The sequence below is a fragment of the Cheilinus undulatus genome, linkage group 9, assembly GCF_018320785.1.
Source record: "Cheilinus undulatus linkage group 9, ASM1832078v1, whole genome shotgun sequence".
In the NCBI taxonomy this organism is placed as follows: Eukaryota; Metazoa; Chordata; class Actinopteri; order Labriformes; family Labridae; genus Cheilinus; species Cheilinus undulatus.
In genome coordinates, this window is record NC_054873.1 from 43,995,210 (window position 1) to 44,011,344 (window position 16,135).

Here is a 16,135-nt window from a genome sequence, read left to right on the forward strand (position 1 = left end):
TGAAAGTTTCAAAGTAAATTTTCCAAATGTCTGGGCAAGTTTTAAGAAAGCCAACATGCCACAGTGTCCTCACAAGTGCACGCAGGGTTTCAGAGGATATTGACATTGGTTGAAGCCTTTTTTAAAACTTTATATCGTTGCTGTTTGAGCGAACAGCTAATGCAAAGAAAGAAACAGTTGAGTAGATAGGACCTAAGGAGGAGATTTTTACCTTCAGAAAAGACCATCCGTATCAAAGATTGATCACTGTTCCTCGCAGCCGGCAGCTGGAAAGGGTTCTGCTTCCTGGTTCTGGAACATGTACTGAGAAGGGATGAGACACATTTTCAGTACCTTCACCTCTAACCCTTGGTTTTATAACAGATAGTACAGCCTTGGTGCCTATTATTTCTTTGGTTGAATTTTTTCTTTTTTGCGCTGCTGAAGCTTGAAAAGATGTTATTCATGGAAGAAGACCCCGTTTAAAAAAGTAGAGCCTCAATTTACTGATTTCTTAGAAAAACTGAAACAAATCAAATTTTCAAATTTTCTTTTGTAAAAACCACTGTAACTTTTACTAACCTAGCAAATATTTAAAGGTCTCTGTGTGTGCATTGACAAGCCATCACTTCTCCAAATGAAGTGTAGTCCAGTTAAAACAACAGGGAGTATGAGGGCACAATGGCTCTCCACTGTTTTAATGATCAAAGGCAATGAAAGCCTGAAGCTTTATAAAACTGCAGGTCTTCAGTCATATTTCCAACTGAAAAAGGGCAAACACTGTCTAAGTTGCACAGCTATGTTGGCAAAATTTATCAACCATTGAAGTAGTCAAAAAAGACATAATAATTAAAATGAGGAGTAAAGTGATTTGGACAGGAGAAAAACAGTGGATGTGAGAGGAACCACTTCAGAGGCAGTCTGACAGCTGAGCCCTGAGGGGTTAAGTCATTTCTTTGTGCATGTCAGAAGAGCTAGAGCAAATAGGAAGATATGTTTGGACTGGAATATATTCAGGGAAAGCACTGAGGATATGATCAAATAATGTAATAAAATAAAATCCAATAGCTTCCACATCAGAGTTCCCTTATGGGCAAATAACATCTCCAAGTGGTGCAAAAGCCCCTGAAGATGGTTACAGACTATCTTTGTGGTAATGGAACAAAATGTATGATGGATGATCAGAGTGAGGATCAGACTATGACAGGAGGTGCAAAAACCAGCAGCTTGCTCTAACCAGGGACAGAACCAGCCTAGCAGCAACCAGACAGAGATAAAGGAGACATAAGCCGCTCTAGGATGAAGCTTCAACACGTTTCTGTTTATTATGCCAAAGAATTATGTTCTTTCCTCACTTTGAATTGATGAGATAATTTACTGAGTAGGAAACCGACTAGGATATGACTTGTTTCTTTTTCTGCCTTTTAGGCCACTCCCAACATGTCACATCCATTTTGTCACCAACACAGTGAAAAGAGCGTCTTATTTTAATGCATGCACACAGTGAGAGATAAAGACAATAAAAGGATCTATTTCCATGTCTGTCCAAGCTAACCTGACACGCTAGCATGTGAAACACATGCATCTGGAAAACCTTCAATACTAAGCATTTGGGAAAGGGCAGAGCCTTTGAAAAAAAAAAAAAAAAAAACTCAGAAGGTGATTGGATGATAGTTCTGTCCATCACATCTTTACGGGCCAATCAGAACAACAAAACATGGCATAGCCGCTACTGAGCTTGTGCTGCTACCAACGAGTAAACTCCATAGAAAGCTGCGTAATGCGAACCATGACAACTATAGACATGGCAGTACACAACTTTTGTCATTTTTGGAAAGAAAACAACTTAATGCTGTTCTTTGTTCTTCTTTTAACAAAGAAATGTCATCAAGTTCTAATATAAAATGGCGCCGGCAGCATCCATGCCAATGTCTTCAGCCATAATTGCACTGGCCTCTTTTTGCTGCTTGCTTACATCACGACTCTGCCGCGCCCCTTGTTGCTGATTGGTCTTATCACTTCTAACCGGGCCCAAACTGTTTAGATGGGAGCTTTGCAAGATGGATTCACCAGTGAGAAACACAGAGACAGGCATATCCATCTGCTTTGCAAGGCCATGTCCATGCAGCTGTCTTCTAAGATCTGGCTGTAAGGATAGTCAACCACAATTTCCACATGGTCCTTGTATGCCACTAACCAACCTGAATTTGAAAAAGTACATAACTATAGTACTCAAGTAAAAGTACTCACTGATTTGAGGTTAGACTCCATCTCTGTGAAGTTCCACTCTGTTAGAGGCAGGCTTAAACTGAAGGGCTGCAGATAGAGAGAGGTAAGACAGTAAGAGAAAGTCATTATGCAGTTTGGTATTAACTCATAGGCTGAGTTTAACCTCTACCCCTCATTTTGGAGTGCTCCCTGCCCCTTAAAAATGAGTTAGAAGGGGCTGTGGTGAAATCTTCCCCTGTGAAATAGGACAACCCTTCACCCTCCTTAGATATCATCAGGAGTCCTCAATACCATTATGCACAGTGCCGATAAAAAGTATCCACCCACTTGGATGTTTGACCTTTTGACTGATTTGATAAATCAATCACGGTCAATATGATTAGCCTTTTTATTGTCAAAAAATTACTAAAAACCTCTTTTCTATTACAGTGAAGACAGACTTCTAGAAAATAACATAATAATATGAACACCCTCTTCAAGTCAGTATTTAGTAGCTGCACCTCTGGCTGCAATCACAGCACTGAGTCTGTGTGGGTGGGTCTCAACCACGCTTGTACATCTGGACTCTGCAATTTTACTTCATTCGTTGCTAAACTGTTCAAGCTCTGTCATGATGCACAGCAGGCGTGAACAGCCTTTTTCAAGTCCAGCCACAAACCCTCTCTTTGATTGAGGTCTGGGCTTTGACTTAGCCACTCCAGAACATTCACCTTGTTGTCTTTAAACCATTTCTGTGTAGCTGTCGCTGTTTGCTTCAGGTCATTGTCTTACTGAAAAATAAATCTTCTCCCAAGCTGTAGTTCTCTTGCAGACTGAATAAGATTGTCCTCCATTATTTTCCTATGTATTGCCGCATTCATTTTACCATCTACCTTTACAAGCCTCCCAGGGCTGGCTGCCGAGAAGCATCCCCACAGCATGATGCTGCCACCACTGTGCTTCAGAGTGGGGATGGTGTGTTGGTGGCGATATGCCATGTTTAGTGTCTTGTCTGAGCACCATTTTGCTCTCATCAGACCAAAGAATTTTTTTTTTAACTTGACCATGGAGTCTCCCACATGCCTTTTGGTGAACTCTAGTCCAGGTTAAATATGAGTTTCCTTCAACTTTCTCTTTACCACTCCCATAAAGCTTTGACTGGGGAAGAACCTGGCCAACAGCTGTTGTGTGCAGAGTCTTTCCCATCTCAGCTGCTGAAACTTGTAACTCCTCAGAGCAGCCATAGGTGTCTTGGGGGCCTCTCTCACTATTCTCCTTCTTGCACGCTCACTCAGTTTGTGAGGATGGCCCCATCTAGGCAGATTTACACATGTGCCAAATTCCTTCCATTTCTTGATGATGGATTTAACTGAACTCTGTTGGGTGTTTTTTTCTGAGAGAATTGGAGTGTTCTTTTGTCTTCATGGTGTAATGGTAGCTATGAATACTGATTAACCAGGGACTGGACCTTCCAGACACAGGTGTCTTTGTACTACAGTCACTTGAGACACATTGACTGCAGTCAGGTGATCCCCATTTCACTAACTGTGAGACTACTAGCACCAAGTGGCTGGACCTCTGTTGACTTAGGTCAGTCACTTTAAAGGGGGTAAATATTTATAGAATCACTTATTTAACAATACATATTTTTATTTAATTGACATTACTTGTTATAAATCAGTTTTCACTTTGACATTAAAGAGATTTTTTGGGGTATTCTTTGTGTCAAAAGATTAAAATTATATTGACCTTGATTGATTTATAAAGTCAGTAAAAGAGTAAAACATCCAAGGGTGTGAATACTTTTTACAGGCACAGCATCAAGGCCAGACATCTTTACAATGACAATTTTTTAAAATGCTTGTTTGAAATAAAAGTACCATAATAAATTACATTGTAAAGTCTGTTTTTGGTATGTTTTGCACCCGTACACAGAACTCACATCCATAACAGTACTGGACCCAGCCTCCACAGCACTCTGCTGATGGCTCCTGAGCAGCAGCTGCTGAAGCTCCTCCAGGCTCATATCCACGTTCTCGACAGCATCTGAAACCTCCACTCTTCATATACAAACATAACACGTGATTAGGATAATAACATGCAGACACAGACACATGGGGCCGCTTCTATCAGAGCTGTTTTGTGTCTCTTTAAAGTCCACCTGTGTCACCACCCACCTGTCCAGAGCAGGTCTCTTACTCCTCCTCTCCACCACAGAGCCCCTCCCCTCCAGAACTGACTGGACCATTGCGACAGGGAGGACAGGAGGTTCTGAGGAGCACACCTCACAGGAGGAGGTCAATGCTACAGCCTCTCCTCCCCCCACTGCGCCTCCTTTCCCTGGACCTCTCACTCCTGGACTTACAGGCTCCTCTTTGATCAACATCATGCACTTCTCCCTGTGGGTGCAGTCAAATATCGTTAGAGACATGCAGTGCTGTCTAGCAGTGGATTACTGGTGGACACAGTAAAACCAGTGTACACATCAGGTAGGGAATAAAATATTACATAGGTCACTTTGGTTCTATTTGCCTTGTTTTTAACAGTTCTCTTATAAACCCAATGACTCACTTTGATCATACTTTTCTCACAACACTGAGGGGCAGACCCACTGAGAATGATTGCACTGCACCAGCATCTGCTTGAGATTTGTGTCTGCTATTAGCTCCTCTTTTGCACCATATTCACTAAAGAATGTGCTATCATCTTATCACATACATTTTGTGTTTATATGTGCCATGAAATTTCACTGCCACCCTATGATGGTGATGACTTATTATTATTATGATGATGAATGAGAAAAAAAATTCTGTAATCATTTCCAAAATTAATAGCATTACTTTATATAACACAATTGGCATGAAAACTAGAATTTTATATTCCTTGTTCACATTTATTTGCTGTCTGCAACTCGAAAAACTGAATCACAGGCGACTGCATCGTACAGCTTTATTCAAGCTGCAACACCTCGGCTCAGACTGCTGGTCACGTGGTGAATCTTTGGTTTAAACTGGGATTTAAACAGCAAAACCAAATCATATCAGGAGTTATGTTGTTTATATCATACATCGACAAATATCTGTGTAATGGCAACCCCTCCATCACCCATGTTTGCTCGATCTCTGCCTTTCTAAAGAATAATGAAATAAAACAGTACAAATACACAAGAAAGATCTGCCTATCCTGCTCCTGCTCTGTCTGACAGCATGATGAAATATCTACGACTACTTTTGTGCTGAAAAACAAAACATCGCAATGTACCAGACAGTGCATGGGTCCTGAGTCACAGATGTTTCATTCTAACAATGTAGAGACAAAAGCTATGGCAGGCAGACAAAAATAGGCTACTGAGTAAGATATACCTGGCTATTATCCTCTTTCCTTTATCAAGAAATGCTTTATTCTAAAGTGACTCATATCCAGGTCCTACTGATTCCACAGCCCATCAATGTTGAGAAAAAACTTATCTTTGGATCCAAGGACTTAAGGCGGCCTTACACATAATGACTTTTCCTCTGATTTCAAAGTCGCAGACAAAATTCCAAAGTCAGAGTAAAATCATGAGTGTTTTGATCAGATGTTAGGTCTATGGTGATCAAAAGACTCAATGTGAGCAGTTTTTCTGTCTTTCTTCAGTCTTGGCGTTATGATCATATCAAATGTGTTTGATATTGTTGTAAATCTTAAGTCTGGTTGTATGCAAATTGTGTTTCTCAGTGACGCAACTGTCACTCACAACTGATAGCAGCCGGTGTTGTGAATAAGGACATTAAATCACTTCATTTTTCAAAACATGAGCGTGAACGTAGATCAGTCTTGAGCAGCTGAATGTCCGCTCAGAATTCAAGACATTGAAAAACATTTCTGCTCAGAGCTGCAGTCAGATTTCTGCTCTGCTGTTTGTGTATCTTGTCTGTCAATTCATTCCAGGCTGACACACCAGGTAGGGTTAACCTCCACTGGGATTTTCAAAGTAAAAGCCAGATCAGTTTGTTTCTGTGGTGAGACATACAGTACTTTTATTCTGAAATTTTTCCAGGATATGTCCTCAGTTGTTCAAGTAACACACAAAGTTGCTTTAGTGTCAGACTTCCCTTTCGTTTCTACTTTATGTAAATGATTTAAAAACATCGGATCATAAGAGATATTAACTCAAATGCAATCTTCATCTCCTTCTACATCTTTTTCTCTGATCAAATATTGTTGTTGTGAATTTCCACCAGATGCATGATGGGAAATAATCCCAAAAGGAATTGTTTCTAGTCTTGTAGTTAGTCACCCAAAGTCTTTGCAAAATCTCAGTCTGAGACTAAAAACTCAACAACTTGCTGACAAATTGTCTTTAGATGGCAGAGGGTTTTAGATGTCAGTCTTAAAAGTTTTAGCAAGTCCTCCAGTTTAAGGCCAGCCTTAGGTGGTGAAAGAAGGAACAAGAGGGAGAGAGGAAGAGAAAGAGATAGCGTTTATTTAACACTTGGTTTCATTTGGTTTTAAATTGTACCACTTTTACTGCCTACAGCAATTAGTGCTGGCTTTTGTGGATAAGTTTTAGTTGTTGGTTTATTACCCACGCCAATGAAATCGGCAGGGGGTTATGTAAAGGGTTCCGTATCTTTGTTTGTTTGTATGTGTACAAGATAACTCGAGAACGGAAAGTCGGATCTTCACCAAACTTTCAGGGAATATTGGGGTAGTGACAGGGAAGAATCGATTACATTTTGGTGATGATCCGCGCACCCGTTCGGTTTTTCTCTGACTTCGAAATTTTGAACACCATAGTAATCAATAGGAGCGTGAGTTCCTCGATGGCGCTGCTTCGGCGTGGGTCTGCCGCCTCAGACGGCCATTCTAGTTTGCATATGTGTTGATTAATTTTGCACAGATTTTCTAATATATTCCGTCATTTGCATGCATGCAAATGGGACAGGGTGCTGTTTGCTCAGCTGAGCAGTCTGCATGAACTTTGTGTGCAGTAGCGTAGATTTCCCCTTTGCCTGTGTTCTGTGGATCAAATATGGTCTTATTGCCATGTGTACAGATTAAAAACACACAACAAGCTGCTCTATTCTTTAGAGTATCTGGCCCTCAGTGTTCTTTTTCATGACATTTGAGACTTCATTCTACACATTGCCCTGTGTCTTAGCAGATATTCATGCTGTCTTTTACAACAGTGTGAATATACATTTTACATTCTGCAGATAAAGTCATCCGTCATCATGACTCCGTAGTCATGATGAGTCATAATGTTTGTTAAGGGAAATATAATTGTTATTACTCACCTGGTCTCATCAGTCTGCATTTGGAGAGCCATGCTGGCCTGAGACATGTCAGTAACGTCTGAAATTATTGGTCCTCCTGTCAGCCCACTGGTAGAGCAGGAAGCAGTGTCGCTGGATGGCTGGAGAGGAAGAGGAGAAGACTGTGATGTGTTTCTGCTCATTAATCACATTAACATTGAAGGCCTGCTTCTTTGTATCTGCCCATTTCACAGAGTGGGGTCAATGGTGTGTTAAGTCACCAATGATTTGCTAAATCCATAGCTGAAGAGTTCTGAACTTCCACTGGCACTTATGTAAACACAAAAACAATGCGGCTTCATGGAATAGGTTTCTATGGCTGAGCAGCTGCATGCCTGCATGCTGCGGCCTCTATCTGACGCCAAGCATCAGATACAGTGGTGCAAAGCACACAGACATTGGACTGTGGAGCAGTGGAAACGTGTTCTGTGGAGTGATGAATCATGCTTCTCTGTTTGGCTGTCAGACGGGTGAGTCTGTGTTTGGCTGATGCTGGGAGAAAGTTACCTTCTTGACTGGACTGTGCCAACTGTGAAGTTTGGTGGATGAGGGATAATGGTATGAAGCTGTTTTTTCAAAGTTTGGACCTGGCCTCTTATCTCCAGTGAAGGCCAATCTTAATGCCTCAGCAGACCAAAACATTCTGGACTTTAGCTTCAAACTTTGTGGCAACAGTTTTGCTTTTCTATTCCAACATAACTGTGCCCCAGTGAACAAAGCAAGGATTATAAAGATACTATTTACGGTTTAGTGACAAAGAGCTTGACTGACCTGCACAGAACCCTGACCTCAACCACATCAAGCCCCTTTGGGATGCACTGGAATGGAGATTGCTACCCAGGCCTTCTCATCCAACATCAGTGCCTGATCTCATAAATGCTCTACAGAATAAAGGGGCACAAATTTGCACAAAATTGCACCAAAAATCTTGTGGAAAACCTTGAAGAAGAGGAGTGGAGGCTGGTATAGCCGCAAAGGGGGGAACAGCTCCATATTAAAGTACATTTGTTTGAATACAATGTCATTACAGTCCCTGTTTTTGCAATGGTTAAGTGGCCAAATACTTTCATCCATATAGTGTATTGGATTAACTCACATCTTGTTGGTAACAGAAATGGAGTGTAGTATTTACAGTTTATCAAGGATCATGTATGATCACACCTGAGAAATGTGTTTTATCACATCACTTCAGCTGATGCACTTTGCTCATCCGTTAACTTTACTGCAACTGAAGTTTTAGCACTTTTGATTTAAAGAGCTTAATGGGATTTTTCTTTCAAACTATAATACAAAGTGTAATTCTTAGTCATCCCATGGCTTTTCACATGACCTGTATAACGCACTCACTGGTGCAGCATATAAGCATTCAAATCATTGCACACTGCCTCCCTCTAGTGGTGATCAAACAACAAAGCAGGACTGATGGATTACCCACATACTAACATATGGGAAAAACACGTTTTTAAAGATTTGATGTAGCTTAAACGTCTTAAAATAGTGAATAAATTGATTATTTAGACATGTCTGTTAGCTAAATTAACAAAGATTAAATGTAAATCCAACATGACCAAGCCAAAAAAGCAAAAGCCAACCAGTGACTTTAAATTTATGTTTATGGCATGAGGCTTCCAGCACAGTTTGTGTTAAGTGTGTAAGGTCAGCAGCTCAGTACTGTAGTGAGTTTAGCTTCTAGCATGATGCATCACTGAAAGAGGCTGCAGTTCAGTAAAGATAAGGGAGATCCATTTTTGGAAAAGGCAGGTATGCTTCCAAATCTGCTGGCATTATTTTCAGGTTGTCCACCCAAAACTTCACCCATAAGCCATTCTTGTGAACACAAAATTTCAAGGATTTTTTTCAAAATTGCACATAAAAACATTCTGACTCAAGGATACGCTGGTTAGATTTTGGAGGTCACTGGGGAAAAATCAGGGTCACTGGGCGACGTGTTCATCCCTTGCTTGTGAATGTGATATTTCAAGAACACTTACAGGGATTTTCTTAAAACTTTGCACAGATATCTGCTCTGACTCCAGGACAAATGTCTTGCATTTTAGAGCTTAAAGTGAAGGTAATAAGTCCTTAAGGTCAGCCCTTGTTCAGAACATTTCTACTCTCACCGTCCGGCAATTGGAGGCATTATAACAGTCAGGTAAAAGTTCTAGTTAAAGATGTGGTCAAGAAACAAACTATGATTTTTCTACACTAAACTCAAGGGAGTTTAAAGCCCATTAAAAATGATGTTGGGTTTGTCATTCATTATTTACCTACCGACTGGATGTAGAAGGTCTCATGCATGGCCTCCATCGGGTGACTATGGCTGAACTTAGAGGCAGGAGGACTGGGAGAGCCATCATCCAACATCAGGGGCCTGGAGGGAACATTTGTGTCAGTCAGTTATGGCATCATATGAGCAACTAGATGAAAGCTTTATTGGAAGGACGTCCGTCAAGGTTGGTAATGGCTGTTTTTGTTGAAATTATTTTGAAAGGTCTCTTTTATCCAGTTTACTTCATCTACTCACCCCTGTTAAGACTTCTGATGTTGATGCTGTTTATCTTGCTTTATATGACTCAGACTCTCAGTGTCATACATAGACCAAATGCTTGACTACATTTGCTAAAGGTTAACTTCTTACTCTTCTTCTTCTTTTTTTTTTTTTTCCTAAATTATGGCTTATAAGCAAATACAAGCCCAGCTTAGCTTGTGATGGGAGGAAAGCTTTTTGGCCAGGAAATGACAAGCATGCTCCTCATGGTGGCCCTGTTCCTGTCACAGTAGGAGGCTCAAAAATTATCACGTACTGTTATTTTCTAGGTGTCCCTAAAAAAGAGATCTGGTTGTTAAACCAGGCTTAAAAAGGTTTAATGAACATTTAGAGACTTCAGAGACAAATCTAAACATGTTTGATAAGACCATCAGAAAGAAGGTAATGTTAGCTCCACTCAGTTAACATTTGTGTTTGGTAGTCAGAGACACAATACACGAGACTGGCATTAGTAAAAGTTGTTGACATTAATTTTTCTTAACTTAGAAAAGTGAAGCCCCCCCAGGGCCCAAGAGAGAATAAAACACACTACCAGCAAAAATCAACAGAGATTTTAATCGTTTCACTGATAAACCCTTGAAAGGCCTATGCATGTTTTTTTTTTTTTTTTTTTTTTAATCAAAATACCTTTATATAAACTACTTAATAACTGCTTTACATGGTTTTAGTTCATATTTGCAAATCTAATTTTGGCAGCCTCAGAGCACACAATGCGTTGCGCCCCCCTAAGATCTTTGGTGCCTCCTGGACCCCAGGTTAAGAAACCAATGCTGTAGAGAACCCAAGCACACACTGGGAGAAGATGCTAAATTCACACAGAACAGAATCAAACCAGGAACCATTTTGTTGTGAGGTGTCAGTGCTAACCGCTGCACCAGTCCATCAATGAAAATACCAATGTAACTGAAGATAGAACCACACAGCTAGAAAAATGCTGTAAGAACAAAAAAATAACCAGAGTGTTTCACCTCAGGGACAAATAGATACGTTTAGAATAAAGTGACTACACTTCTCGACACTCTGGTTGCTGCTTCACAACCCGATGTTTGTGCATGTCTTCCCTCGCTTTCCCTAATTTCCTGTCTCTCTTCTGCTGCCCTATCTAATGAAGTCAAAGGCCCCAAAATAACACTGAAAATACATAGGTTCAAGCAAAGCCATTAAAACAAAATTATGTAACTTTCCCACCTTTGAATAATGTTTTCAAAGTACAATAACTTCAAACAGTGAGACCAGCAGCCTTCCCATTTCCACACATCATCCCAGCTGCCTACTTTCACCAGCTGTTGCTCTCACCATAGAGTGCCCTAGTTCATACATCAGTCTTCTGCTAAAAAGAGACCAGTTAGCCCTTCTTAGGACTATCTGATACAATGCCTGACGCTTAGAGATGTCATCAAATCCATATATCTCCAGCATGCAAATACATAATGATCCTCTAATTAGCTTTAGTAGTTTGGAACCTCACAAACCATATCAACCAGCATGTCATAATTTAACCTGTTAATGTAACCATTTAGTCATGGACCAGAGGCATCATGTGAACAGTTGAGTATGTATACTTTACATTCAAATCGTTTGCAAACAATGGGCTGTAGGTGCTAGCCTGTGTGTTTCAGGTGTGGTGCCAGGATTACAAATTTTCAACTGGCCCATGTTTTTGGCTGGGCCTGTTAATATAAAAAAGCTCTGACAGGTTTTCCATGTAGACATGTAGACTAGTGTGTTATATGTTTTTAAAGAAATGCTGGACATGTTTGAAAATAAAGCCTAAAGACAGCTGTTTGTTAATGTGCAGACGCTTACAAGTCATATATTAATCAGATGTTAGTCATATATTAATGATTCTTTTCTTTTTTCAGTGATAAAGATGAATAAGTCATTCTGTATAAGCTATTGGCAGTGGGGACAGAGAGGGGGAGTATTGATAGGTCTTCTTATGAGCTCATATCATCAGAAATAGCTTGATTTTTGCGTTTAAAGATCAGACAGGTAAACTCAGCACTAACTCCTGGCTTTCCTGTTTTGTTTTGTTGTGCTTTGTCAAGTCATTAAATGCATTAATCGATTTCTGAAATCAGACAAGACTCAGCAGATGCAGTTTCTGTCATGGATCGATTAAGGAAAGGTGTTAATAAAACTTTGAGTTATCTGACTTTACTTTGTGAGAGTTGAGTCTCTTCCCTTCATGATGTGCGTGTGAGGGCCCCGTGCTTGTTTTATAGGCCTGGGCAGCTTTAAATGGCCTGATATGATTGGTTAAGACTTTAAATATAATAGCTGCACAATAACAATAATGAGTTTTAATTTTCTCAGAGGGGAAATAGCACTCAGAGCTGTAATATAAATTAATACAAGCAAGTAAAAAAATCAGCAAGGAAAGTCTGTTATCTCACTTTCCTTTAGACAAAGTGGACAAGGCCCATAATGCCACACCTGGCGTTAGCATGTTTCGTGCTATGTGTGTTTAAAGACAGTGCAGTTGTACTCAGAGTCCAAAGAGTGCCGAAGAATCCCTAACAGAATTCCTGCATTCTGTCAATCTTAATATCTATTTAATAGGGGCCTTTTCTATTGTATCTGTGATTATCAAACACAAATGTTAACTTGGGAGAGGCTGAATGCTAATATTATCTTTGATATGATGGTAGCTATTGCATTAAATGAAGCCTAGCATTAGTTCATGCAGGACACGGCTGTCATACCTCCAGCTATGATCAGTTGACAGCCTGCTGATGTTAATCACAGCTCTTTCTCTCAACACAGTGGTGTATTTGACAATAATAATAATATGACAATACTTCAATACTAGTAATAAGACATACTTCTTTCTAATTCCTACTTGCATTAGTGTTAGGTATTGTTAGGGTTTGTTCTGGTACCGATGCTAAATCGATACTTTTTACACGGTGCCAGTGCCTAAACAGTGCCAGCATCAATACGTTTGAGGGGAAAGAACAAATGCTGAAAGTCAGCGGGAGAATAAAAGCTGTCTGGGTGTCATAAATGATTTGCAGAAATAACTTTATAAGATGCCAGTCAAACATGGGATAATAAAAGGAAACTGGTCTAACTTAACACATAAATCACACAAACATGCATGTATTTCTTGCCTTTCATAGGGTGGCAGAGCGTCAAAATGAAGTATTGATATCTGTGTTGTAATGCAGCCCCGTAGGTATCGGATGTGTTGGTACCGGATTTTGATACTCATCCCCAGCTTGCATTAATGCTGATGCACCAAACTGCTGCTGCTGGCCAAGCTTACCCTCCTCCACCCCAGCCTCCTCATTTATAGCACAAAGCTTGTTGCACCTTCATATTCAGATTTATGCTATTATGGATTAATTGCTTTTGAACTCATTTTATTGTACTCAGTACGCATTGTCAAAGATGTATCCATCCATATGGGGGTTTCTACCCTTGTGCCCCTTGGAAAGTCAAAGCATGCTGCTTGACTAACCCGGGGAGCATCTTTTGAGCAAAGCCTTCTCCGTCAAGTAAAACTGTCTCTCAGAATTGTATTTATGTTGCTTCTCCATCAGAAAATTAACAAATATGAAATGTGGTCAGATTCTCTACATTTACATGGCAAACAATCTCGTATATAACAGTACCAGCTTCCAATAATGTGTAACAGTATTGTTAATTTTGCTGTATTTCAGTCTCAATACCATCCTAGACATGTGACGAACAACTGGTCTTCAGGGCAAAAGTTATGTTTTTTAGCTGAGCAGAGCGAAGAGAAGCAGGAACTACAGTTACCATTGGCCCTTTCCCATCATGCTTTGCGCTCCACTTGGTTGATCTAACAGTGCCAGAATGGCGGATGCTTCAAGTGGTGAGCAAGAACCTTTCTGAGATTTTGGAGGCTCTGACAACTGTAAAATCTTACATGTGAAAGCAGTTTGGTTTCCTGGTGTATAGAAATGAGAAAGGAGAAAAGGTGACAGATAAACAAAAACAGCATGCAGACACCGCCAGAATGCAGTGACACACATGATACGTGTGAAATGAGGAGCCACTTGGTAAATCATCACCCTGAAAAGATTTGCAAAGATGCGATAAGCAGATTCTGGCCAGGCCAAAAGACTCTTAAAGGGGACACATTTAAACCATTTTGAGACAGGTCCCTAAAACATGCCTGTGAAGTTTGTTGCTGAAAAAACAGTGTTTGATTTTTTTCATGTGTTAAAAAATCCCTCTGTTTCAGCCCCAGAACAGGCTGTTTCAACGTCTGTGGCTTTAAATGTAATTGAGCTGTCTGACTCCGCCCCTGACTCCACCCCTCTCAGGAAACGGATGTGGCTTAATGGATGTGGCCCTCTAGATTTTCTTCTCAGCTGGCAGCTGAGAGGAAGATCCAAGTGGGGAGGGACAACTGAACATGGGGGCGGTGCTAACTCCCCACATGACATCATGAAGGGAAATCTGAGAACGGCTTGCTTTAGCACACATTTTCTGAAAGGTAGAGAAAGAGATGAGGGGAGGGAATGAATTTTTCTGAGACCTGAGGGGGATTTTGGACAGGCCAGGGGCACATATTTCTGTTAGAAAAGCCTGAAAAAGTGATTTTTGCACATGTCCCCTTTAAGGAAGTGTTCAAAATCCCACAACAGCACGAAAGCTCAACAGATCAAAAAGTGTATCAGTGAATATATTGCCAAAGACCTACAGCCATTTTTAGTGTTGGACAATGATGGTTTTAGAAGGTTTGTGAACACAGTGGAGCCAAAGTAAAAGCTCATATTTTCAAGCCTAATGCACACCTGCATCACTTTTTTGCACATGTGGTAGTATTTAAAGTGCAATTGTTGTTTAATAAATGCTGACGTCACTTTTTTTCCAAATCTTAATTTGGAGATCTGTTTTGTTTTATTGATATCGCAACGAATACAGCACCATGGACTTGTTACTGAGGTATTATCACAAAGGGAGATTTTAAAATCGTTACATCCCTAGCTTCCAACCTTGAGCATGACGCCACAGGAACATGGCTGTCAGATGAATTTGGTCCATTGCCAATATTAGCATTGCCTGCTGATATTAGCATTTAGCTTGAACAATTTCTATACCAAAGCATGGCCTCCCTCAGAGTCTTAATCTCTGGAGGCGAAGGACACTTTTTTGACTTTATAGGTGAGTGCTGATGGAAGACAATGAGAACATACATGAGTCATCACTATGGGTGGATACTAAACACGGATGGAAATACATGATCATCATTAAACTATGGTGCAAAATTGTACCTTTGCCATGCAGCACACTGACCCTGAAATATACTTTCTATAGCACTTTTTATGTTTGAGCGTGCCTTTCCTTTCTCATGTCGGCCTTGTTCACACTCAGCAGCAAAGCTGAGCCAGCATTTTACACACACAGGCTGCAGCAGGGTCATGCACTCTGCTCTGCCTTCACTGGGTGTGAATGTGTGAGCGTGTGAGTGTTTGTGTCTGAGTGACTGATTCAGCACTTGTCTCCATTCACAGCGCGTGTTGAGTTAGATTGTTCAGTTTGTCAGCTGAGCCAGCCCTTCCCTCTGCCCCACTGTGGCCCTGTTTGTCTCACTTTTGTTGATTGCTCTGCTCTGTGTGTGTACATTCAGGTGTGTACTTTTGTGTGTGTGTATGTGCGTGTACTCACAGCTTTCTCTTTAGGCCCACAGTGCTGGGTGTGTTGGACTGCATCTGGCTGAACAGAAACTGGATCAGCTGGCAAAGAGAGAAAAGGAAGAGCATGAATCAGCATCATCCTCACACACATGCACAAATATAAAACATGGAGAATACAGAGTCTATTTATAGAGAATACTTTAAGGAAGGTTAAAGTTCATTCGTTTGTGGATTACAATATGTACTAATAAACAGTGAAAATTTCTGATTCTAAGGGATATGATTGTTGGTACGTCGATCCAGGAAGATGTCCAATGGCGGCAAAAAAATTAGACTATATTAGAGAATTAAAACATATTCTAGGCCTGCCATGGTATTTGTCATAGAGAGCTGAAAAGCTGTAAAAAGTATTTAAATTTACACAAATTACTGTACTTAGTAGCTTTATTGTGCACTAGTACTTTTTGAGAACATTTTACTTCTTTTTATTT

At 40.4% G+C, this 16,135-nt stretch overlaps 1 protein-coding gene across 1 annotated transcript in view; it reads right to left on the bottom strand.

Moving 5' to 3' along the window:
• Window positions 1-243: 243 nt before the first annotated feature.
• The window catches only part of hsf4 (heat shock transcription factor 4), a 41,248-nt gene continuing 25,356 nt past the window's right edge, over window positions 244-16,135 (bottom strand). The window contains exons 6-12 of the mRNA XM_041796458.1: window positions 15,676-15,743; window positions 9,756-9,855; window positions 7,467-7,585; window positions 4,365-4,586; window positions 4,130-4,247; window positions 2,230-2,295; window positions 244-333 (exon numbers count right to left, since the gene is read on the bottom strand). Coding sequence (XP_041652392.1) covers window positions 244-333; window positions 2,230-2,295; window positions 4,130-4,247; window positions 4,365-4,586; window positions 7,467-7,585; window positions 9,756-9,855; window positions 15,676-15,743 — 783 coding nt within the window. The remainder of the gene's footprint in view (window positions 334-2,229; window positions 2,296-4,129; window positions 4,248-4,364; window positions 4,587-7,466; window positions 7,586-9,755; window positions 9,856-15,675; window positions 15,744-16,135) is intronic.